This window comes from Schistocerca gregaria, chromosome 2 (genome assembly GCF_023897955.1).
Source record: "Schistocerca gregaria isolate iqSchGreg1 chromosome 2, iqSchGreg1.2, whole genome shotgun sequence".
NCBI classification, from domain to species: domain Eukaryota; kingdom Metazoa; phylum Arthropoda; class Insecta; order Orthoptera; family Acrididae; genus Schistocerca; species Schistocerca gregaria.
The window spans coordinates 790,974,140-790,999,468 of NC_064921.1; the positions used below are offsets into that span (position 1 = coordinate 790,974,140).

General features: G+C 41.8%; 1 protein-coding gene across 1 annotated transcript in view; it reads right to left on the reverse strand.

The window, feature by feature from the left end:
- The window catches only part of LOC126335049 (speckle-type POZ protein B-like), a 61,022-nt gene extending 38,454 nt beyond the window's left edge, over nt 1-22,568 (reverse strand). Inside the window, exons 1-2 of the mRNA XM_049997922.1 lie at nt 22,363-22,568; nt 11,302-11,865 (exon numbers count right to left, since the gene is read on the reverse strand). Coding sequence (XP_049853879.1) covers nt 11,302-11,846 — 545 coding nt within the window. The 5' untranslated portion in view covers nt 11,847-11,865; nt 22,363-22,568. The remainder of the gene's footprint in view (nt 1-11,301; nt 11,866-22,362) is intronic.
- Between the last annotated feature and the right edge of the window lie 2,761 nt (nt 22,569-25,329).

Below are 25,329 nucleotides of genomic sequence, written 5' to 3' on the forward strand. Positions count from 1 at the left end.
CGTGAAGAGTTTGACAGAGCACTGAAAGACCTAAGTAGAAACAAGGCGCCCGGAGTATACAACATTCCATTAGAACTACTGACAGCCTTGGGAGAGCCAGTCCTGACAAAACTCTACCAGCTGGTGAGCAAGATGTATGAGACAGGTGAAATACCCTCAGACTTCAAGAAGAATATAATAATTTCAATCCCAAAGAAAGCAGGTGCTGACAGATGTGAAAATTTCTGAACTATCACTTTAATAAGTCACAGCTGCAAAATACTAATGTGAATTCTTTACAGATGAATGGAAAAAATGATAGAAGCTGACCTCGGGGAAGATCAGTTTGGATTCCGTAGAAATGTTGGAACACGTGAGCAATACTGACCCTATGACTTATCTTAGAAGCTAGATTAAGGAAAGGCAAACCTACATTTCTAACATTTGTAGACTTAGTGATAGCTTTTGACAATGTTGATTGGAATACTCTCTTTCAAATTCAGAAGGTGGCAGGGGTAAAATCTAGGGAGCGAAAGGCTATTTACAATTTGTACAGAAAGCAGATGGCAGTTATAAGAGTCGAGGGACATGAAAGGGAAGCAGTGGTTGGGAAGGGAGTGAGACAGGGTTGTAGCCTATCCATGGAGAAGAAATAAAAACTTTGAGGTTTGCCGATGACATTGTAATTCTGTCAGAGACAGCAAAGGACTTGGAAGAGCAGTTGAACGGAATGGACAGTGTCTTCAAAGGAGGGTATAAGATGAACATCAACAAAAGCAAAACAAGGATAATGGAATGTAGTCGAATTAAATTGGGTGATGCTGAAGGAATTAGGTTAGGAAATGAGACACTTGAAGTAGTAAAGGAGTTTTGCTATTTGGGGAGCAAAATAACTGATGATGGTCAAAGTAGAGAGGGTATAAAATGTGAACTGGCAATGGCAAGGAAAGCATTTCTGAGGAAGAAAAATTTGTTAACATCGAGTATAGATTTAAATGTCAGGAAGTCGTTTATGAACGTATTTGTATGGAGTGTAGCCATGTATGGAAGTGAAATCTGGATGATAAATAGTTTAGACAAGAAGAGAATAGAAGCTTTCGAAATGTGGTGCTACAGAAGAATGTTGAAGATTGATGGGTAGATCACATAACTAATGAGGAGGTATTGAATAGAATTGGGGAGAAGAGGAGCTTGTGACACAACTTGACTAGAAGAAGGGATCAGTGGGTAGGACATGTTCTAAGACATCGAGGGATCACCAATTTAGTACTGGAATGCAGTGTGGAGGGTAAAAATCGTAGAGGGAGACCAGAAGGTGAATACACTAAGCAGATTCAGAAGGATGTAGGCTGCAGTAGGTACTGGAATATGAAGAAGCTTGCACAGGATAGAGTAGCATGGAGAGATGCATCAAACCAGTCCGAGGACTGAAGACCACAACAACAACAACAGACTGTGAGAAAGCATATCACCAAATACCAATGTACGAACAAGATATCCGTAAAACCACCATCACCACACCCTTCAGCCTCTTCGAATACGTTTACATGCTTTACGGATTGAAAAACATTGCCCAAACATGGCAGAGGTTCTTAGATACAGTGTTACGACCCCTACCGTTCTGCAGCGCATACCTGGATGACATTTTGATCTTTTCTTCCTCTCCAGAGGAACACGAGTTTCGCATCCGGACGCTGTTTGACACATTACAATCCCATGGTGTGATTGTCAACAAAGACAAATGCAAACTGTGACAGGATCTGTTAATTTTCTGGGACACACAGTTTCAGCCTATGGTATCCAGCCCACACAAGAAAAAACAGCTGCCGATACCAGAAACATACCATGAACTCCACCGGTTCTTAGGAATGATCAATTTTTTCTGCCGCCACATTCCAAGAGCCGCCAGACTACAGGTCCTCCTCACAGACGCACTGCGCAGGCCACAAGCATCAGGCGACAGGCACGTGTCATGGACAGAGGTCATGCATGTGTCTTTAAAGAAATTCAAAACTGCACTCACAGAAGCCATCACGCTTGCCCATCTACACCCGGATGCAACACTTTTGCTAACCACAGATGCTAGCAAAATATCTATTGGCGCAGTACTTCAACAACACAGAGGAGAGGTGGTGCAACCTTTTAAGTTCTTTTCAAAAAAACTTTCTCTCTCTCAGTGCAAAAGGTCCACTTTCGACAGAGAGCTCTTAACCGTTTACAAAGCCATTAGATATTTCCACAAAGATGTTGAGGGATGCACTCTCACCATCTTAACAGACCACAAACCTCTCACCCAAGCACTCACAAATCCTACAGCCAACCCACCTCCTAGGAGGTTCAGTTTTTTTGACCTCATTTCACAATAGACAAGTAATGTACAATACATTCGGTGAGCCGACAACATAGCCGCTTATTATTTCTCCCAGATCTCGGGCATATCTTCCTCAATCGACTTTGATGCTCTTGCTCGAGAGCAAACAAATGATGACTCCTTGACGAGCCTTTTATCTGACAATAATTACTCTCTGCGCCTGGTGCACAAGACGATCCCCGAGACACGCTTGAAGCTATGGTGTGACACTTCCACTGGCATGCCACGTCCCCTCGTCCATTCCTCTTTGCGTCACTCGGTGTTTGACCCACTGCACAATCTCGCCCACCTGAGCATTCTCACAACTATGCGCATCATTGCTGAGCATTTTGTATGGCCTTCACTTTGCAAAGACTGTCGCAACTGGTGACGCACTTGTATTTCGTGCCAGTGGTCCAAAGTCGGACACAACTGCACGCCCCCCTCAGGCGTCTTCCACTCTCCTTCTGGCAGACTCCACCACATTCTCGGCCCCCTTCCCCAGGTGGATGTTTACCAATACTTCAGAACAACTAGATGGGTCAGGGCAACCACTCTAGCCGATATTTTGGGCGAAACAGTCGCCAATGCTGTCCTCTCCACATCGGTCGCACATTTTGGCTGCCCTGAAACCAATAAGACCAAGGCCGTCAATTTGAGGCTGTCCTCTTCACAAAACTGTGCAAGCTCTTTGGTGTTGGCCGCATTCGCACAACAGCCTACCACCCCCAATCAAATGGCTTAGTGGGACGATGCAACTGCACATTAAAGACAGTGCTAATGTGCCCCGAGGAACAGTGGTTACACACCCTCCCATGGGTACTGCTAGGCCTCCGCTCTGTATACAAAGTTGACCTGCAGTGCTCGGTGGCCAAACTGCTCTATGGCGAGCCATTGACCCTAACAGCTGAGTTTCTCGAGCCTTCACTGCTCCAAGATACTATCAAATACCCTGTGCTAATTGAGAACATACGACAGATATTACGAGTGCAGAGAGCACCCACTCCAAAAGTACACACTCCGCCTAAAACATTCGTGCACCAGTAGTTAGCCACGTGTGAAGCTGTGATGCTTAGGGATGATACAGTGCACGCCCCCTGCAACCCCCATACACAGGCCCTTACAGGGTACTTAGGCACTCGTCAAATACATTCGACATCTGTATCAAAGGCAAACCCTCAACAGTGTCAGTGTCTTGACTCAAGCCGGCATGGGTCACTGCAGACGACAACACCTCCAACGACCTGACGCTACCAACCACGACGGACGACGACCTCCACACCACCACCTCCTCAAGGGACGACACGCCGGCCACGCCCCCTTCCCCAACACCGGGAACCCTCACTGGGCCGAGTCCGGGGTCCACGCCTTTCACCCCACCCTGTCTTCCTACGCCCATCACACACTTCTCACCCGACATTCAACAACCCACTACCATCTCCATCGACGTCTCACACTTTTCACCGTTTGACGTCTGTGTAACTACCACAAATGATTCTCTCTTAGTCATCCACGCCCCCACGACCTGCACTCCGCCGACGATGACACCTTCCAACTTTCCGTTCTCCACTTCTCATCGACCCCCAGTCCTTAGATCCTTCCCTCATTCAATCTTTCATTGACGCCACGAGGACACTGTACGTGTTGTACCCCGTGTCTCCCTCTATTCCCCCACCCCCTCTGTCACCTCATGAACCATCGCCACATACTCCCACTGGTGTGGCACCGTAATTACATTTTTCCATCCAAAAGGGCTCGAACCCCTGCCCTGCCCTGCCCAGTTCCCACTCAAGACGAAGATGGCGCGACACCTGCACCCTCCCCCCACACAACCAGAGCCTCGTGCTCCGCACTGCAGGGGGGGAGGGGGGGGGGCTCTGTGGCAACACTGATGTGCCATAACATCTCTGGTGCGTAAAACACTCTTTGGGCCTAGGCAGCCATTATGTTCTGTCTATGTTATACTTTCAATGTGTAATGACGTATATCTGAAGTGTGACAATAAATGTGCTCATTGTCTAAACAAGTGGATCAACAGGTTGTTATTTATAACGATAAGCACCCAAACTCCCACAGGTTCAATGGTACAAACAAGTGTTGGCGTGGAAACTTTTTAAAACACAATTTCTCATAAATGGCTTGCACTAGAATCCAAAAACAAAAATCACTGACATTATAATTTACCCTACTTTTAGTCTGTTGATTTCAATAGTCATTGCTACACTAACATATAGTTTTAAGCCAGAAATCATGGGAATCAGTTATAACTACCATTGGGGTCAACAATAAATGGAATATGTTCATAGAAATTCTAACTGAGCACTTAAATGGAGCCATGCCATCAAAAAAAGTGAGTATCCAGAAAAATCAGCCTTCAAAATCAAACCCTGTACCATTAGATTTTAAAACAAAAGATCTGAAAAAAAAGTAAAACATGTATAACTTACTCAGACTGACTAACTCAAGAGTTACATAAAGAACTCTACAAGCAGTACAAATATAAGTACCACAAAGAAGTCAGGAGATTAAAATCAGAAGGAATCAGCCAACAGACATGAGGTTCAGTGCTTCAAAGACTTGCTGGTCAATTGTAAAAACAAAAAAATAAAAAAATCGGAAACCAAAATTAATACTGTACAATTAACTGTGAATAATTATGATATCAGTACACAAAAAGAGGGAAATAAAGGATGTACAGAACTACAGACCCATTGCCCTAATCTCAACTTTCAGCCTGGAGAGGAGAAGGTTCAATATAAGTGATATAAATTTTGGTGTTCCTCAGGACTCCATTTCAGGTCCAGTCCTATTTATATGCTATGTAAATGATTTCCCAAGTTCTCTTGACAATAAGAAATAGATCACTATGCATGCAGACAATACATCTGGTGTCTGTTATGCAGACAGTGAGCCCCACCTAGTTAAAGAAATACATAAATGTATTGAAAAGGCAAGAACTCACTTTGAAAGAGACAACCTAAAAGTAAACACATAAAAACCAATATTATTCATTTTAAACCAAGTGGTCCAAACAGCCAAAACACTGTGGCTGATCAGACTCTACCAAAAACTTGTATAGATTGTAAATTCTTAGGTTTATGCATACATGATCAACTTTCATGGAAGCAGCAAGCTGATTATGTTTGGGGGGGGGGGGCAGTCTATATGTATTAAGAAGATTACCACCATATTCTGAAACCCTACAGACTGTATTAGTGTTCCCTTTCTAGTTTTATAACAATTAAAACAATCAATTACTGATAAAATTATTTAATTGAGTACTCATCAAGTAGCAGCAGAACACACACATAAAATACTGTTGCAATTGGCAAGCTTTTGGAGCCAGTGGCTCCTTCTTCAGGCAGAAGGGTTGAAGGGGAAGGAACAAGGGTGAAGGAAAAGGACTGAAAAGGTCTAGGAAAAGGGGTACATTTTGGGAAAGTCACCCAAGGGAGACTTACCGTAGGGATGAGAAGGAAAGACTGATTGTTGGAGACTGCATCGTTTGAGATTTGAAAATCTGAGAGCTTAAAGGTGGAAGACAGGGTAATATGCAAGACAGAGATTACTACTAAAACATCATGCATGAGTTAATAAGAGTGAAAAGCTAAGTGCATTGTACTGAACAGAGGTGGGCGGTGAAAAATACGTGGGAAAGACAATGAGAGATGTAGAAAACTGAAATGGAGTGAAGCAGTTTTGTCCACTGCATCTGTACAGACAAGCAGCCCCTCAAAATACACTAAGGATCTCACTGAGGCCTTCACAGACTGTAATTGCCCTCCCAACCTTTTACAGAAACTGATCTCCCATGCCTTGTCTCTCTAGTCACCCACCATCTATATAAGTCCCATTGTCCAGCCACAGAAGGGAATTCCTCTCATGACTCATTACCATCCAGCACTGAAGCACATGAATCACATTGTCTGCCAGAGTTTTGACTTATCCCTTGTCACGCCTTGAAATGATGTGAAACCAGTCATGTGTGCTGAAACCACTGTGCTTCATTCCATTCTATGTGTGCATGACAGCTCACAAACTGTCTGTCCACAGGAATGTCCACCAACAAACTGTGGCCAAGAAATAGCTGGACTAGCTAGTTGCTGGGCAGGCTGACCAATACAACTTTCTCCACTTTAATGAATGCTTCACAGCCTGTGCAATATGAGTCCTTCATACAAAAATCAGATTCTCTGAAATGTGCAGGTGGGAACTCTCCATGGAACATATCCTACATTCCTGTAACGCTCCTGACGTCAGCCTTCCTTAGTCACCCTGTCCTTCACCTACCTATCCCCTTCCCCTTTGCCACTCCGCAGCCTTCTATTCCACAAGTGCACCCACAGTCTTTTTAATTTTCTCCTTTTATGCCCCCCCTCCCCTAATCTACAATCTCCTAACCTCTCTACTGCACCTAGCTTCCCTACCCTCTCTCCACCTCATCCCTGCATACACCACATTACCATATCACACCCATACATGCTGTCTCTCCCATTTCCCCTCCCCGCCCCAGAATTCTTACCCACAGCCACCCAGATTGCTTCTACCATCATGTGCCATTGCTCAAAGTCTGCCCTCAGCAGCCAGAGACTGTGGTCATGTGTGTGTGAGCTGAGTTTGTGTGTGTGTGTGTGTGTGTGTGTGTGTGTGTGTGTGCGAGAGAGAGAGAGAGAGAGAGAGAGAGAGAGAGAGAGTGTGTGTGTTTCAGGGGGTGGCCGTCTGGCAAAAACCTTGCGTGTTTACAACTGTTTTTGTTGTGCCTGTCTGTGACTCAACATCTGTGCTATATGGTGAGTAACAATCTATCCTTTTCATAACATTGTCATTATTCCATCCTGGACTTTCCACTGTTTGACTCTGCACTTGGGCAATTGTTAAGTACACAAAATATAATTTAGTAAAATAAGTTCGAGTGTGTCAGTATACAGTCAGACATATCAGGAATATCAGACTTACATGGGACACATACACAAGCTGTCCCATGAGGAATCTGGGACACAGAATGGTCATTTGCAGCAGATGCGTTCATATGGACAAATGCTGTCTTTTGAATGTTTTTCTCACTTCTATTATTTACTTATCAAGACACATTCACATGGCTTGCAATCAGTAATACAGACTATGTAACAACGATCATCAAACCGCATGGTGCACTGCAAACAAATTTACAAGTTTCTCTTTCACTGTGTGGTGCTGCATGACAGTTGACACCCTCATATAACATGTGATTTTGGAGGAACAAATGACAAGTGAGAAGTATTTGCACTGATTTGGAAAATGTATTGATTTGGTTACAAGGGAACATTTTGTTGGTGGCACAAGATTGCAATTAACATTCTCTATTTATTTCCTTATTTAGTTCCATAGTACCAAACTGAGGAGCAAATCTCCAAGGTCATGAAATGTGTCAGTACATGAAATTACAGCATAAAAGTAATAACAGATAAAAAAAAGTTTATGAATCCAAAAAAGTCGATCCATAAGTTTAAGTAAGCGCAATCAACAATACAACAAGAATCAGCTTAATTTTTCAAGGAACTTCTCGACAGAATAGAAGGAGTGACCCATGAGGGAACTCTCCACTTTCGATTTGAAAGTGCATGGATTACTGCTAAGATTTTTGAATTCGATTGGTATCTTACTGAAAATGGATCCAGCACACCTTTCTGCACAACAGTTAAGGAAGTCCAATCCAAATGCAGGTTTGATTCCTGCTGAGTATTAACTGAATGAAAGTTGCTTTATCTTGGGAATATGCTAATATTGTTAACAAGAAATGACAGTAAGGCATATATATATATATATATTGAGAAGCCAATCTCAAAATACCCAGACTCATGAACAGGGATTGACGAGAGTTTCATGAACTTACACCACTTATTGCCCGAACCGCCCATTTGAACCAAAAATATCCTTTTAGAATGGGAAGAGTTACCCCAAAATATAATACCATACAATATAAGCTAATGAAAATAAGCAAAGTAGACTAATTTTCATGTTGAATGATCACTCACTTCAGATACCTTTCAAACAGTAAAAATGGCAGAATTAAGTCTTTCAACAAGATCCTGTATGTAGGCTTTCAATGACAGTTTACTATCTATCTGAACACCTAGAAATCTGAACTGTTTATTTTCACTAATCATACGCCCATTCCGTGAAATTAAAACTTCAGGTTTTGTTGAATTGTGTGTCAGAAACAGTAAAAACAGAGTCTTACTGTGATTTAATGTTAGTTTATTCTCTACAAGCCATGAACTTAGATCATGAACAGCACTTTTTTAAACCAAGCCAATGTTGCACACAACATCCTTTACTACGAAGCTAGTGCCATCAGCAAACAGAAATATTTTATAGTTACCAATAATACTAGAGGGCATATCCTTTGTATAAATAAGGAAGAGGAGTGGCCCCAACACAGATCCCTGGGGTGCCCCCACTTGACCATACCCCATTTAGACTCCACTTCACAGCCATTCTCAGCATTGTGAATAATGACCTTTTGCTGTCTGTTGCTAAAGCAAGAGGTAAACCAATCGTGAGCTACTCTCCGTATTCTGTAATGGTCCAACTTCTTGAGCAGTATTATATGATCAACACAATCAAACACCTTAGTTAAATCAAAAAATATGCCTAGTGTTCGAAACCTTTTGTTTAACCCATCTTAGACGACTTCTAAAGCTGAACTGTACATTTGACAGCAAATTGTGCAATATAAAATGATCAATTATCCTTATGTACACTGCCATTTCAATAACTTTAGCAAACACTGATAGCATAGAAATAGGTCTAAAATTGTTTACATTATTCCTTTCTCCATTTTTATAAAGCGGCTTTACTACTGAGTACTTTACTCATTCAGGAAACTGACCATGCCTAAAGGAAAATTTACAAATATGGCTAAATACAGGGCTAAATGTGCAGCATATTCTGCTATGCACTCCATCATATCCATGGGAATCCTTAGTCTTCAGTGATTTAATTATTGACTCAATCTTCCCCTTGTCTGTATCACAGAGGAGTATTTCAGAGGTCAATTTCGGAAAGGCATTTGGCAAGGAAGTTATATGATTCCCTGTAGAAACTAATTCTTTATTTAATTCACCAACAATGCTCAGAAAATTATTGTTAAATACTGTACATATATCTCATTTATCAGTAACAGAAATATTTTTACTACGAACTGACTTCATATCGTCGACCTTGTGCTGCTGGCCAGACACTTCCTTACAACTGAGCAAATGTTTTAATTGTATCCTGGGAATTAACTATTATATTTGCATACCACATACTCTTTGGCGTCCTAATAACACTTTAAGCATCTTACAATACTGCTTGCAATGTGCTACTGTAGCTTGATTGTGACTACTTCAAACATTTTGATATAATTCCCGCTTTGTTCTACATGATATCGTTATCCCACTAGTCAGTCACCCAGGCTGCCTATTACTGCTAGTATCCCATTTAGAAAATTCTATTAGGAAGCAACTCTCAAAGAGCATGAGAAATGTGTTAGGCAAAGCATTATATTTATCATCTGTGTTATCAGCACTATAAACATCCTGCCACTCTTGTTCCTTCTGTTTGTTGGATTAATTTCCTACATAGTTTGTAATTATATGTGACAATTGTTTGAGTACAAAAGCCTTTTAGTGTTAAAATTTGTGCATCGTGGTCTGAAAGGCCATTCACCCTTTTACTAACAGAATGCTCATCTAGTAACGATGAATGAATAAAAATAATATCTATGGCTGTGCTGCTGTTCCCCTGCACCCTACTTTGAAAAAACACAATCTGCCTCAGATCATGCACCATCATATACAACATTTATATTCAAGACACCACATATAACTAATTTCCAGTACTTCCTACAAAGTGAATAAAGAACCATCTCTAGCTTGAGCAAAAATTCTCTGAAGTCAGAGTTAGGGGACCTGTGAACAAGAACAATTAGAAGTTTAGTTTCATTAAATTCAACTGAATCTGCACAACAGTCAAATACCTGTTCAGTGCAGTGCCATGATATGTCTATGGATGCAAATGGAATGCTGTTTTTTACGTACATAGCCACTACCCCACCATGCAGGGAAATCCTTGAAAAACAGCCAGCTAATATGTATCCTGGTAAAGGAAACAATACTGCCATATTCTAACATGTATTTCCCTCTCCTTAAAGTACATAAGTACACTGAGGTTGATGCTTGTTTCCCATTTACAAATTTTACTGGCTCTGAACAATATGGGACTTACCATCTGTGGTCATCAGTCCCCTAGAACTTAGAACTACTTAAAGCTAACTAACCTAAGGACATCACACACATCCATGCCCAAGGCAGGATTCGAACCTGCGACTGTAGCAGTCACACGGTTACAGACTGAAGCGCCTAGAACCGCACGTTCACACCAGCCAGCTACAAATTTTACTGTGAGCAGTTTAAAATGGAATTCAAACTGTTGTAAATTTAATGTGGACTGCTGAAAATGTTTCTTCCCTATCCTCAATAAACTGAAATATAACTACACAATTAATAAACTTGCGTTTGATGGCAATATGACAGCTGTTACATAAAAACAAGATAGGACGGTATAGAAACTGCTATTGGTTTTAATGAGTGGATCAGCTGATTCAGGGGTGTGAGACCTACAAAAACTAATCCAAATTAACAGATAGCAGGGTAAGTACAGTGTCTTGCGAGATGAGTCATAAATATATGAAATTACTCTTGCACCTAACTCAAACCTAATGTGTACCTTACATTTGTTAAAACATGAGCGCAGTTGTTACAATATCTACCATAAAAATGAAGATCAGCAACATTTTCGCTTTGCGCCTCATATTGAAAAGAAGTGTAACATCTGCATCACCCATACAAACTGCAAGTAATTTTCGTGCAGCAGGTTCACAACAGCCTTCAGGGCATAAATTATAACCAGGCACAAACACAGTGGGCAGAAGCCTAAGTCACACAAACCTGGCTATCGAAACAGCGTGGTTGGCCACTAGGTGGGGTATCTCTGCCAGCAGCTTAGGGTCCTTCCTCAGCTCCTCGATCCATCCCTGTGAGCACACCACTTGATGAGCGTGCCTCGCAAAGTAGTCAATGGCTGCACTATGGAGCAGCGGACACGAGTGCCGCCGGGCGAGCACGCAGTACAGTGGCGTGTTCTCCACACGTAAGTTCTCAATCAGATGTTGCTCGCACTTCTCCTTCAGCACTGGCAGCTCGAATCTGTCCGCAAGTGTCAGCAGCTGGGGTGCCACACTCTGCAGGTGTGGCACCTCATCCGTGTACATGAAGGTCAGTAGTTGCCGCACCACGTCCACAGGCATGTCACGGATCGAGATCATCCGTTTCATCCGGCGGAGTAACGCACCGAACACTGGGCTGCGAGCCACCAGTATCGAGCTGTGGGCAGCCAGGTGGCCATCCGCAGCCACCACCAAGACGTCAGCACCCAGTCCTGACTCCAACAAAGATCTCAGGTTGTTTGGTAGGCTTCCCTGTGGCTGTTGCATATTAAGCAAGGCTGCTGACCTGAAATTGCCAAAACACAACTTTAAAATTCTTTACTAGTTACTCTTAAATCTCAGTGCCATGTATTAATCTTCTGCCACAACAGAGTATGACATGCACAAACAGCATAAATTAATCTTGAGGAGAACATAAAGGTGGTGGTGTGGCAGTATACATTAGTGAGAATCTCGAGTACAAGAAAATAAACTATCTAGACCAGTACAACAAAGAAGGCTTGATTGAAGTGACAGACATTGAAGTCCACACCAAAGAGTGTAGAGAGGTCATAAGAAAATATAACGTTATTGGGATTTATCATCCACCAAATGCTGATGTAGTTAGCTTCATAGACATATTTAGTAGAGTAGTGGGATGTTGTGATCCCAGTGACCTAACTATACTTGGTGATCTGAATATTGAGGCAAAATCTTCCAGTTTGTGTCATATGAGGTTAATAGAACTGGAAGGTCCTTGTTCTTCATCTTTTATTTTCATTGCCTATCAAAGTGGAAGGATGGGCTCTATTTAAAATCCACCCAATGTACAGCTCAATGTCAAAACAAGCATGTAAATGGTCAGCATGTTCCATTTTTCAACATACCAAGTATTATGTATGTAAACTGATTTACACTACACAACACTGCAACGGATTACGAGTCACAACCCCTAGAACATGCAAATAGCTAATGAACTCCACGAATCATTCATTCAGGAAGTAATAACACCTTTTTTTCCATGGATGCTATACAAGACACAGAGAAAATAATAAAGCAGTTCAATAAAATGAACCTTTCCTGACACTCACCACCATTAATCATTTTTGTCAGTGATAAACAGCAGCCAAAATTGCAAATACATATACTGACCATTACTACGTCATAAAACGTGTGACAAATCAGTGCTTAGTATGACATAATCTAAAAAATATTGGAAGATCAAATCACATTGGTGCATCACACTTTGTTTCTATCTGTTATTAACAGTCACAGTAATGTCTGTCTGCTGAATGAAATCTTCACTGGGTACTATAGTGGAACTACCTGACACACAAAAACTGTGAGCTGGCCTATGACTGAAAACTGGTCGTCTGTCTTTTGTGGGGACCATTCTTGCTAACTGAACCATTCATGATGGACCCAAGATGAGAGGATCAGTGTTGAACCTCTGTCTGCTACCCCCAACAGACAAACCCATGTCATCATAAACAGAGTACTTCAACAGCCTCTAAGCAGTGCCACTTGATGAGCTTAGAAGGCATCCAACACAGTTGCCTTAGGTGTGTCACTTGGGCTTGCCCATTGGTTGGGAGGGGGGGTTGGGCTTAAATAACTGGTTGTTTACATGTGCTTCTGTCTGATCTCTTCTAGTACTGAGAGCTAGATATGCTTACTGTCTAGACTGTTTGGATTTCTCTTTGAATTTTCTACGTTTTGGTGTTGAAAATTTCATGCAGTGGGCTTGGTTTCATATGGTATGCTAGCAGAAAGGAAACACCTGGTTTAGATGGCCTCCTTGTGTGGAGCCCTGCAGGTGTGTTTCTTTAATTTTAACAGTCAGGATGTCTCAAATGAGAAGACTCTATTTAAAAAAAAGACAAAGCCAAATTCTGTCACGCAAAAAGTTTTGTGATGCCTGTATGTCAAACATACATCACTTACTTGGTGTGGAATACTCCTATGACCTGTTAATTTGGAGCTCTCACTCCCTGAATCAGCTGAACCACTCATAAAACCCAATAGCAGTTTCTGTACTTTCCATTCTTGTTTGTATGTAACTGCTATATATTCTACATCTCTCCACATTACTTATGTAACGGAGTACTGAAGTCTTTCCATTTTTATCGAGTACAACCAGATAAGCCCATGCAATCACTATTACACAAACTCAAGACATATGTTTCCCACAATGTCACAATGTGTCCTGGCCTCAATAGAAGTGTCCCAACTAATAGCAGTTCAAAGCAGATTACCAAATAAAGGCAAGAGGAATGGAAGCAGAAACATCTGTTCGTCCACAAGCATTACAGGTTTCACAAAATTGTGCGTGGGTGCAACTATCCCAAACAAAAAGGTGTCAGAATAACCAAAATTCATTGCAATTCATTGTGACACGATGGTACAGCAACCTCATATTGTGATTAATATTGAAAACAGTCCTCAGTTGCAAAATGTTCTTTATTGGTTAAGAAATGATGCATTTCACCCAGGTAGGGCATCATGAGGTTCTCTCTTGTGATGTGAATCATCAATCATCACTCATAATTAGTAAAGCATTACTGTGTATACATCGTGTGAGTGTATGGCACTTTGATTAGGGGTCAGGCTTACAGTTTACGAGTGTGCTCTTATTCTATGCTGCTACAACTGATGACAGACATTGTGCAAGATAACCTGATAATGACTTACCCAGGTGAAAAGCGTTACATTTGAACTAATAAAGAACATTGTGCAACCTAGGACTGTTTTCAATGTTAACCAGGATGGTTATTTCCTTTCCATACTACAGTCTTCCTGCACATTAGATTTTGTCTCTCTTGCTTTGTTCCTTTGTTTCCTGAGCCAGCATATTCCACTGCTGCCCACCAGATAACACACACAGTCCTCAATAAAGTACACATTTGTCTATCATTCTGACCTTTCCAATCCACTGCTATCTTTAGTGTGATATTACAGTCCATTTACACCCATCGCTCTTCACACAATTCATATGATATATACATATATACACCTTCATGCATCATTCCGTACACGCAGTTTCCTCCTGATCGATGAACAATAATCCTATGTTTACTAAACTTTCATTCTTGGTTAATTAACAGTGCACAAACTATCCTAAATAACATACACCTGGAGTGAAATGTTTAAAAATATCAGTTAGTCTTTGTACAAAACCCAATAACTTCAATTATAAAAATATTGAAGAGTACATGTGACACTAGCAGTATCAATGCTCTTTTGTTATCCAAGCCACAATTCTAAAGGGGCATATGAGGCACTAATGATAACCAACTGTCAAGTTTAAAAATTGGATCAGTAGATTGGAAGAGTCGATGGAAAACTGTTACGGGGGAGAGTAACAGAAAGGAAGAAAGAATAGTGTTTAACATATATCAGTGATAAGTTCAATAATTATTTGTATCACCACAATTGCTATGTTCATTTGACTATGCACAAAAAATATAGTAAGTTTACACAAATGGTACCATAATTTGAGAAAATAAAAATACACAGTAATAAGAAAAACCATGTGGCACTCTGGTGGGAAGCGCCATGTCTTTGGACCCAATGATCTGTGACTTGACTTTGTCTATCTCTCTGCATGCTATGTTCATACAGCCATATTGTATTTGCCTTGTTCAGTGTGTAAACAAACGTTCATTTGGCTGCAAAAGTATGTTATTACCGACCTACGAATCGTAATATCCAGTGTTGACCCCGACATCATTGTTGTGTGTTCAGGAATGATTTTGTGCTTCTTTTCATCATTAACGGACTTTGTGTGCCGGTCCACATTGTCTTCGGAACAATGTATCTACTAGCGTCGTTTTATGCCAGTGCCTCACACCCTATTAGCTGTGCTTGCATTTTTTCTAGTGTTCCTAATGTACATTTGGTTTAAAGTCATGCCGGCGGCCATTTAACTGTAACTGGCCCAACATATACACCGTTGAATGCTACTAAACAGCAACGGCTGCTACATGGACAGTGCTTAGTGACATTATGAACAATAATCGAGTGAAGGACATTGTGTTTCACCCCTCAGCTAACCAGTCGCCTTCAGTCTGGCCTGATGTGCCGGCGACGTTCAAGAACTGTAACTCGAATGTCCATGCGCCATGCGCACGGGGTTGCACATACTTATATGCCCGACATCATTGCACCCCCTTCCGTCATGCTATCTCAGTGACTCCGATCACTGCAACCACGCCGTTTTCTTTGACCACTGCTCCGTGGCTACAACATGATCACCTTCCGCCCGCTCTCGTAATGGCAACGGCCGTTTCTTCCATGCCAGTTTCTAGTTCAGCCCCTTCTTTAGCGCATCTCGCTGTTGCAACAGCACCGGCCATTACTCCTGCACCATATCTTCCTCCAGGCCTGCAGTTTGGACACACCATGCCATTGGTTGCACTGGCTCACTTCACATCATGTGCTGCTTGCAGCTGCCCGCCCACGCAGACCTCGAGCAACACTTCATCCACCACTACTGCACTCCCGGCATCGGGGGCTTCCTACACTGCTCACACACATCTTCGCCTCCCAGTGCTGCATCAACATGTGTTACCCGGCATGTTTCCTAAGCTGCCTGTGTTTCAAAAGGACAACCCTAAGACTTGGTTTGCATTGGTGGATCATCTACTGGATATCCACGGGATTTCAGATGATGACACATCTTTCGTCTGCATGGTGAGTCACCTCCACGTTCACCCAGACCTCATCAGTGATCTGCTCCTCTCACTGCCCACCTCGCCCAAGTATTTATCGGTGAAAAAATTGCTCATCGAACGCCTTCCTCACCCACCAGCAGAAGCTATCCACCACATCATCCATGATGAGCACCTCGAGGACCGCACACCTTTGCAACTCTGGGAGCACCTTCATGCATTAATTGATGATCAAACACTACCAGACGCAGCACTTTGGACTTTGTGTATGGTCAAACTGCCATCAGACCTACAACTTCACCTGCTATCTCATGTCGCCAACCCTCTTGAGGTTCACTTATGCCTGGCCGATCGCGCATACACAATCATATGTCACCAACACCGAATGTCACAGACAACATCACCTTCACCTTCACCTTCAGTAGGCACACCTGCACCTTCGGCTCTGCACCCTGCCAGTAGGGGCCACCGAATGCTCCTCAGCGGCTCTGCTACCTGCCAGGAGTTGCCTCCTGGCAGCCTACAAGAGGTACTGCCTGCGGCCTCCCAACAGCAGCCGACCTCATCCGAACAGCAGCCCGAGCAGTCAGCTGTGTCCCCCGCCCACTCTGCACCGCCTTCTCTCCGAGCTTACCTGCTATGCTGGTACCATGCGGCCCATGGGAACTTCGCTCACAACTTGTGCATATGCAAAGGATTCCAGCGGGCACATTTAGGCGCCACATCCTGCCACAATTGTCCACGCCACCTACTTTCTGATGCCACACCGCTTGCTCTAGCAGTGCAACACCTCCATGTCATGGACTTTCTCATCAACACCAGCGCTGACGTCAGCGTTACATCCAGCCAAGCAAGTGGGCAACATGCTTTCTCCTGCTAACCTTGTTTTGATCGACTCAAATCTCTCCCCTATCGCGGTCCTCGGCTCTATAAAGACGTCGCTACACCTATCACCGGTCGCAACTTTTCCTTGGACCTTCCACATCGCCGATGTGGATGAACCTGTGATTGGATTGGACTTTCTACACCATTACGAACTTTTGCCTGACCTGCAGGCCGTAACGTCCCACCACGCATCTGATTCTACCATTCTGTGCTCAAACGAGTTCAGCACGACTCTGATATCTGCCTCCTTGGCTATGCTTTCCACATTTGCATCTCTGCTCAAAGGTATTTCTGCAAGTCTCTCCGATTTATCAGATGTCCACACACAGATCGACGGGCTCCACACACATAACAAGGAGTTACACTCCCGCATTACTGCTGCCTCTGCTGAATGGGCTCACGCATAGAGTACTGTACACAGCCTGTCTGCAGAGCCGCTTCTTTTGGAACTGTCATCTGCTTCTGCTGTGTCTTCACTCTGCATCACTCCTATGTGAAGCTTCCCTTCCCCTGCTGCCAGTTCCATGCCATTGCAGTTGAATCAGCAGGATGCTCATGTTCTCACTCTGCGGGATCCCTCGCATTGCACGGCTGCCACGCCACACCTTCCGTTGTTGTCTGTCGCCGTCGCCCCACCCACGTCACTCCGACCCAGCAAGGACACACATGTTCTCACTTTGCAGGATCCTTCACATTGCGTGGCTGATACACCACACCCTCAGTTGTCATCTTCCAGCAATGCACCGCCCATGCCATACCAGCCCGGCAAGGTCAGTGACCTAGGTTTGCCCCACTGTGCTCCCCAGTGCTGGGGGGGGGGGGGGGGTGGAGGCGGGGCAGGGGCTGCTTAGTGCCTCTGGCGTGAAGTGCCATGTCTTTGGACCTGATGATCTTTGACTTTACTTTTGTCTATTTCTCTGCGCACTATGTTTGTACAGCCATATTATATTCACCTCGTTCAGTGTGTAAATAAATGTTCATCTGACTGCAAAAGTGTGTTATTAGCGATCTGTGACTCGTAATATCCAGAACCACATAACATAAACAATAAACACAAGCAATAGAGACAGCACCCAATGTACGCTAGGTAATAACAGAAGTACTAGTAGGAAAATACAACAAACAAATTTACAAATAACATGTGTCAAAACTTTTAAAGTACTCTTTTTGGTGTGATCTAGTCAGTAAATGACCTAAAATCTATTCAGTAGCTCAGTGATCATACTAGCACTGAAACTTAAAGGCGAAATATTTATTTCCCTCTTTTGTAAACCAATTAACTGAATAGGACAGTACTTCGGTTCCTTCTTTCAGTTTATGACCAACTCAAAAAATGATAGAAACTGAGAAAAGAAAAACTACCATTGACTGGGTGCACAGGAGGCACTTTAAAATTTCTGAAAGCTAACAGAAAATTTTATAGTTGTTCATGAATTGAACTACTACTTTCACCTATATTACATTTGCTCAAAGTACTGCTGACTGACATTAAAGAAGTGCTATTTTGAACTTCAGAACTGAGTAAAATAAATTTTTGATGCTGTCCCATGTTAACCCCCTCCCCCCTCACAGTGGGTATACCTAAGACAGGAAGCAACAAATCTCAACTTTGTTGTTTAGTCTTTTAATGTTTCGAGTAAACAAAATGTTCTGAGTAAACAACAATATTCACAATATTTGGGACACAATAATGTATTTACTGGGTGCTTTGATGGTAATTTTATTAAAATATTTTAAAACAACATCTGGGTCATTCCATGTCAATTCAACCAATTTGAGAAAGATAGTCTCAGATTTGGATTAAATTTAGCACACCAATGCTACCAAGTGTGGAACACTTATCTACAAAATTTTGATTTCCTCTGCCAATTAGTTACAGAATTATGGCAGACATAATTGATTGGTTGTTTTGGGGAAGGAGACCAGACAGCGAGGTCATCGGTCTCATCGGATTAGGGAAGGATGGGGAAGGAAGTCGGCTGTGCCCTTTTGAAAGGAACCATCCCGGCATTTGCCTGGAGCGATTTACGGAAATCAAGGAAAACCAAAATCAGGATGGCCGGATGTGGGATTGAACCATCGTCCTCTCGAATGCGTGTCCAGTGTCTAACCACTACACCACCTCGCTTGGTAGAATTATGGCTTGTGAAAGAAGGTGGCATGACCCGGAAATTGCAAACTGCATCTGGCAATCTATCTTCAGACTCAACTTCAGGTCTTAATAACTTTGGAACTATTCCACACAGTCCAGTGAAAGTTTTACAACCCAGTAACATCCACTTAGAGAACACACTCTATGAATCAAAGCACCAACAACATATTTCTGAGAGAAAATAAAAAATTCCATGATGTGATTAAAAAATGTAATATGTTAAAAGGTACATATTGTAGGTGCCCTCTATGAGAAATATAATTCATTCAAAAGGGTATAAATTTTTTTTGGTAAGCTTAATGTGGCCTACACACACACAGAACTTATCTTGCCCATATCAGTCACACAAACAGAGTTACATGCACACGAAAATACAAAAATTTGAAAAATTACCTGAAAAACAAGGATTTTCGAAGTGTGGTAGCACAAAAGGGACAAGTAATATCCAAGCCAAATTTTAAACACCGCATAAGTAGAACATAATATAATATGTGGCCAAAGGCATTTGTGTAGAATAAAATTTGACAGAGATGTATTTGGTTACGTCTCTTTTAACATGATTAAGCAAGTAATGCTGATGATGCAGACAGCTTGCTTCAGATAAAGCTGCAGCAATTGTTGGGAACCATTAGGCAACAGAAAGTTAAGCAATGGTTGTTTTCAGGGACAGAATGAGTCATTGTTAGGCATGAACAACAAAGGAAACAAGCAACAATTACAGGTTACTCAAGTTTTTTAAGATTCTATTTCAGACTGGTCAGTACTGTTGTGCAAAGTCAGTATGGAGGCAGAAGAGTGTACTAGTGGTGCTTTTGTTCAGACAAGTTGCAGTATTGGTAGAGCACAAACATCTGAATGTCATAAAATAACATATGGATTAAAATGTGGCATTTGCTTTGTACTGTAAGATCTGGATGAATCGGGCCATGTTTTGTTGCTATGGAGATAGGGGATACACCCTGTGGACACAAGAAGTACAGTTCCAGGAAACTTTAGTGTTTGTTATCATCATTTGACAGTGTTTCTGGATAAGTATTCTTTCCTACAAAGAAGTTGTTTTGGTCCATTTCGGATTCATAAGAAGACAGTGAAGTTTAGCCTTAGAGAAAGTGATGTAAAATCAGTATTGAAAGTGAATCAGTGCATGGAACTTATCATGAAACCAGGACAAAAGTTATGTTCCAGATGTGATACACTGCTAAAAAATGAAGAATATTCTGATAATTTACATGACACTGACGATGAGTATCAGACACCTACAACCACAGTGGGTGAGCAATTAAATACTTCAGTGACTGCTCTTGGTTTGTCTCCCATGAAGACACACAAAGTTGGGAAAAGAGACAGGCCCAGCTATGGTAGAAGAAAGCTACAAGAAGCTCAAATGGAATTTTAAACACAGAATAGCTGACTAATGGTGGAGGAGGAAGAACTATCTGCTCCAAAGGAACAGAAATCATGCCAGACATGCTCTGATTTGGACAAAATTGTGCATGATTTGAAAGAAAAATGTGCCATATCCACACGCCAGTTAAAAGTAACTATTCTTGCCCTTGACTACAGCCAAATAATGCCTGGAAAAAAAGACTATGTAACAGTCAAAATGGAAAATGTACGTGAACAGATGCAAAAGAAGACTGTTGCTATGCAATATATCAAAACTATGTGTAGAATTCAAGGAAAAGTATCCCAATATCAAAGTAGGTTTATCATATTTTTCAATCTTCGGCCAAAATGGGTTGTGCCTGTAAGTGCAAGGGGCACACACAATGTTTGTGTATGTGAGACCCATCAAAATGCTAAGCTGATGTTTGCTGCTATAAAGGGTTCTGGTCTGGATTACAAAGGTGCAATGAAGCTGCTAGTGTGTGACATCAGTTCCTACCAGTGCATGATACACAGGTGTGAAAAGTGTCTTGGTAAGGCTCAGAGCAGGTCGGCCATAATTTCCATCTTTGTTGTTAGTATTTCCTGGAGCTCCATATCTTTCCACAGTTTTTCAAAGTTGCTTATTTCTAACTGTCAAGTGCAAGTGCAATTAGTATTTTCTGGAGATCCATATCTTTCTACAGTTTTTCAAAGTCGATTATTTCTAACTGTCAAGTGCAATTTTACCCCCGGAAAATCATGGTATTTCTTTGGTCCTTGTTCTTTTGCATGTCTCCTTCTCGTATTTCGATGATCATCCCGAAGTATCACCTATGGCGCCCCCCATGCTTGACAATAACGCTTGCGCAAGAATGCTTTCCCAAGTTTGCTTGAGAGTGTGCAGGATAAACCTGTGCAAGCACATTGATGCTTGATCGCATTTCGATTACACATGCTTGTGCAACCTTCCAAGCGTGTGTATGCTTGACCGTGTGTACCAGGAATGGAGAGGCTTGTGCGAGCACTTGTCAGTGACCTGGTTTGATTGAATTTTTATTAGATCTTGTTAAATTACATTCTGTACAAACGCTGTACTGTATTGTAGATCAACTCAAAGAATACAGTATGACATGGAGAAAAAGAGATGAAAATCAACAATACTATGAGGCAGTTTCCATTGGGTGTCTACAACGAATAGTTAATATGGAAATAATATTTTCGTTTCTTTAGCCACTCTTTACTTCACAGTCACGTTTTAGCTTTTGTAGTTCTCCTAACACAGGCAGAAAAAGTTGCCAAGGCAAGCGCATCTTTGTCTGACTGACATTTTCTGATAAACTAATGAGCGTACAAGCTTGCGCATGTATCCCTAGAAGTTACGTGTGTAGCCGCCTTCAAGTTGGGCGGGAAAGTACTGCAGTGCTACATTTCCATTTTATACAGTTTCTTTCGTCCAGGATCATCAAAATATGGGATGGAGACATGCAAATGAACATGAAGCAAGGAAATACCACGATTTTTCAAAGGAAAAATTGCACTTGACGGCAGGAAATAAGTAACTTCGGAAAGCTGTAAAAAGATAATACTAAGTGGCCTTATTGAACTTGACTGTAGCTATATATCCCAAATGAGTTTCCAATAGGACATGGACACTAAAATTCTAACTCTAACAATGCACTAGTGAGAGTTATGGTTATCTATTTCACGTACTTTGTGCAAAAACACTGACCTTTAAATATTGTCGAATTAATACTTAGCAGTTACCACAATCGAAATATGTAGCAAACACTATTGTCGTTTACAAAACGCTGTAATAAAATCAGAGATACAACGACGTTTTCAAACTCCTTTTACCAGAGTTGCCAATACTGACTCTTGTCCGGGATAAGAAAATCTTGGTGCCGAACGGGTGTGCCGATCGGTTGCACTCGGCTAGCTTCGTGTCTGCAACTCGTGGCGCTTGTTGGTGGCAGACGGTGAAAGCACATATCGATTACATTCGCCCTTAGGACAAGGAGGTGATTGATTTAGTGCTCGCAAAATGTAAAATTGTAAACTACCTTGACCGCTTTTGCCGTTTTGGGATCTACAGTTGACGGTAATGAAAGAGTTTACAAAACAAATTCCTCCAAAATATATCCCACAACTACTAAAAAATAGGTAACTTCTCCCGAAACTACGAGTAATTTTTCACAGGATAAGTGTTACAATTCTTATTATCTTAAATGCCTAACACTACACGTTTCTGACTGCAGGGGACTATGCAGACAGATTGGTCAGAATCCAGTGTTTATTGCCGATGGCTGCACAAACTTAGTGGCCACCAGTTTTCTTAATTAACCTAGAGTTGAATTTTAACTTGTAGCACAACATCATATAATTTTCTCGAGACTTTCCTATCGAACTACAGAAGCTTACGAGTAGCTCTATATTCTTATGTAACATTCCTTTCAACGAACTGACTCTGCAAATAACACAAAGACTGTCGTCACAACTTGGAGGTGCAGAGGCATTTATTAATGTATTGGGCATTTAATAATGTATTGCAGTGGAGTGGAGAATCAGAAACAACTGACAGACTTTGTGATATAATCTAATTAGCTTCATGAATCTATTATTAGAGCAAGTTCTACACTATACCAATGTTTATGTAGTTTTTGTCTGAGTGTGAAATATTTTGTATGCTTGCATGTCTGAAAGGACATTGTAATGTGCAGATAGAGACGCTGTATAAATACAGACATTGTAACTAGTATCAATGGTGTGTTCATGCCCCTACGACATAAAATGACGATCGTAAGGGATGGGGACCCTTTGATATGTGGAAGTTGTTGTTGTTGTTGTTGTTGTGGTCTTCAGTCCTGAGACTGGTTTGATGCAGCTCTCCATGCTACTCTATCCTGTGCAAGCTTCTTCATCTCCCAGTACCTACTGCAACCTACATCCTTCTGAATCTGCTTAGTGTACTCATCTCTCGGTCTCCCTCTACGAATTTTACCCTCCACACTGCCCTCCAATGCTATATTTGTGATCCCTTGATGCCTCAAAACATGTCCTACCAACCGATCCCTTCTTCTAGTCAAGTTGTGCCACAAACTTCTCTTCTCCCCAATCCTATTCAATACCTCCTCATTAGTTACGTGATCTATCCACCTTATCTTCAGTATTCTTCTGTAGCACCACATTTCGAAAGCTTCTATTCTCTTCTTGTCCAAACTAGTTATCGTCCATGTTTCACTTCCATACATGGCTACACTCCAAACAAATACTTTCTGAAATGACTTCCTGACACTTAAATCTATATTCGATGTTAACAAATTTCTCTTCTTCAGAAACGCTTTCCTTGCCATTGCCAGTCTACATTTTATATCCTCTCTACTTCAACCATCATCAGTTATTTTACTTCCTAAATAGCAAAACTCCTTTACTACTTTAAGTGTCTCATTTCCTAATCTAATTCCCTCAGCATCACCCGATTTAATTGGACTACATTCCATTATCCTCGTTTTGCTTTTGTTGATGTTCATCTTATATCCTCCTTTCAAGACACTGTCCATTCCGTTCAACTGCTCTTCCAAGTCCTTTGCCGTCTCTGACAGAATTACAATGTCATCGGCGAACCTCAAAGTTTTTACTTCGTCTCCATGAATTTTAATACCTACTCCAAATTTTTCTTTTGTTTCCTTTACTGCTTGCTCAATATACAGATTGAATAACATCGGGGAGAGGCTACAACCCTGTCTCACTCCTTTCCCAACCACTGCTTCCCTTTCATGCCCCTCGACTCTTATGACTGCCATCTGGTTTCTGTACAAATTGTAAATAGCCTTTCGCTCCCTGTATTTTACCCCTGCCATCTTTAGAATTTGAAAAAGAGTATTCCAGTCAACATTGTCAAAAGCTTTCTCTAAGTCTACAAATGCTAGAAACGTAGGTTTACCTTTTCTTAACCTTTCTTCTAAGATAAGTCGTAAGGTCAGTATTGCCTCACGTGTTCCAACATTTCGACGGAATCCAAACTGATCCTCCCCGAGGTCCGCATCTACCAGTTTTTCCATCCGTCTGTAAAGAATTCGCGTTAGTATTTTGCAGCTGTGACTTATTAAACTGATAGTTCGATAATTTTCACATCTGTCAGCACCTGCTTTCTTTGGGATTGGAATTATTATATTCTTCTTGAAGTCTGAGGGTATTTGGCCTGTCTCATACATCTTGCTCACCAGCTGGTAGAGTTTTGTCATGACTGGCTCTCCCAAGGCCGTCAGTAGTTCTAATGGAATGTTGTCTACTCCGGGGGCCTTGTTCCGACTCAGGTCTTTCAGTGCTCTGTCAAACTCTTCACGCAATATCGTATCACCCATTTCGTCTTCATCTACATCCTCTTCCATTTCCATAATATTGTCCTCAAGTACATCACCCTTGTATAAACCTTCTATATACTCCTTCCACCTTTCTGCCTTCCCTTCTTTGCTTAGAACTAAGTTGCCATCTGAGCTCTTGATATTCATACACGTGGTTCTCTTCTCTCCAAAGGTCTCTTTAATTTTCCTGTAGGCAGTATCTATCTTACCCCTAGTGAGGTAAGCCTCTACATCCTTACATTTATCCTCTAGCCATCCCTGTTTAGCCATTTTGCACTTCCCCTCGATCTCATTTTTGAGACGTTTGTATTCCTTTTTGCCTGCTTCATTTACTG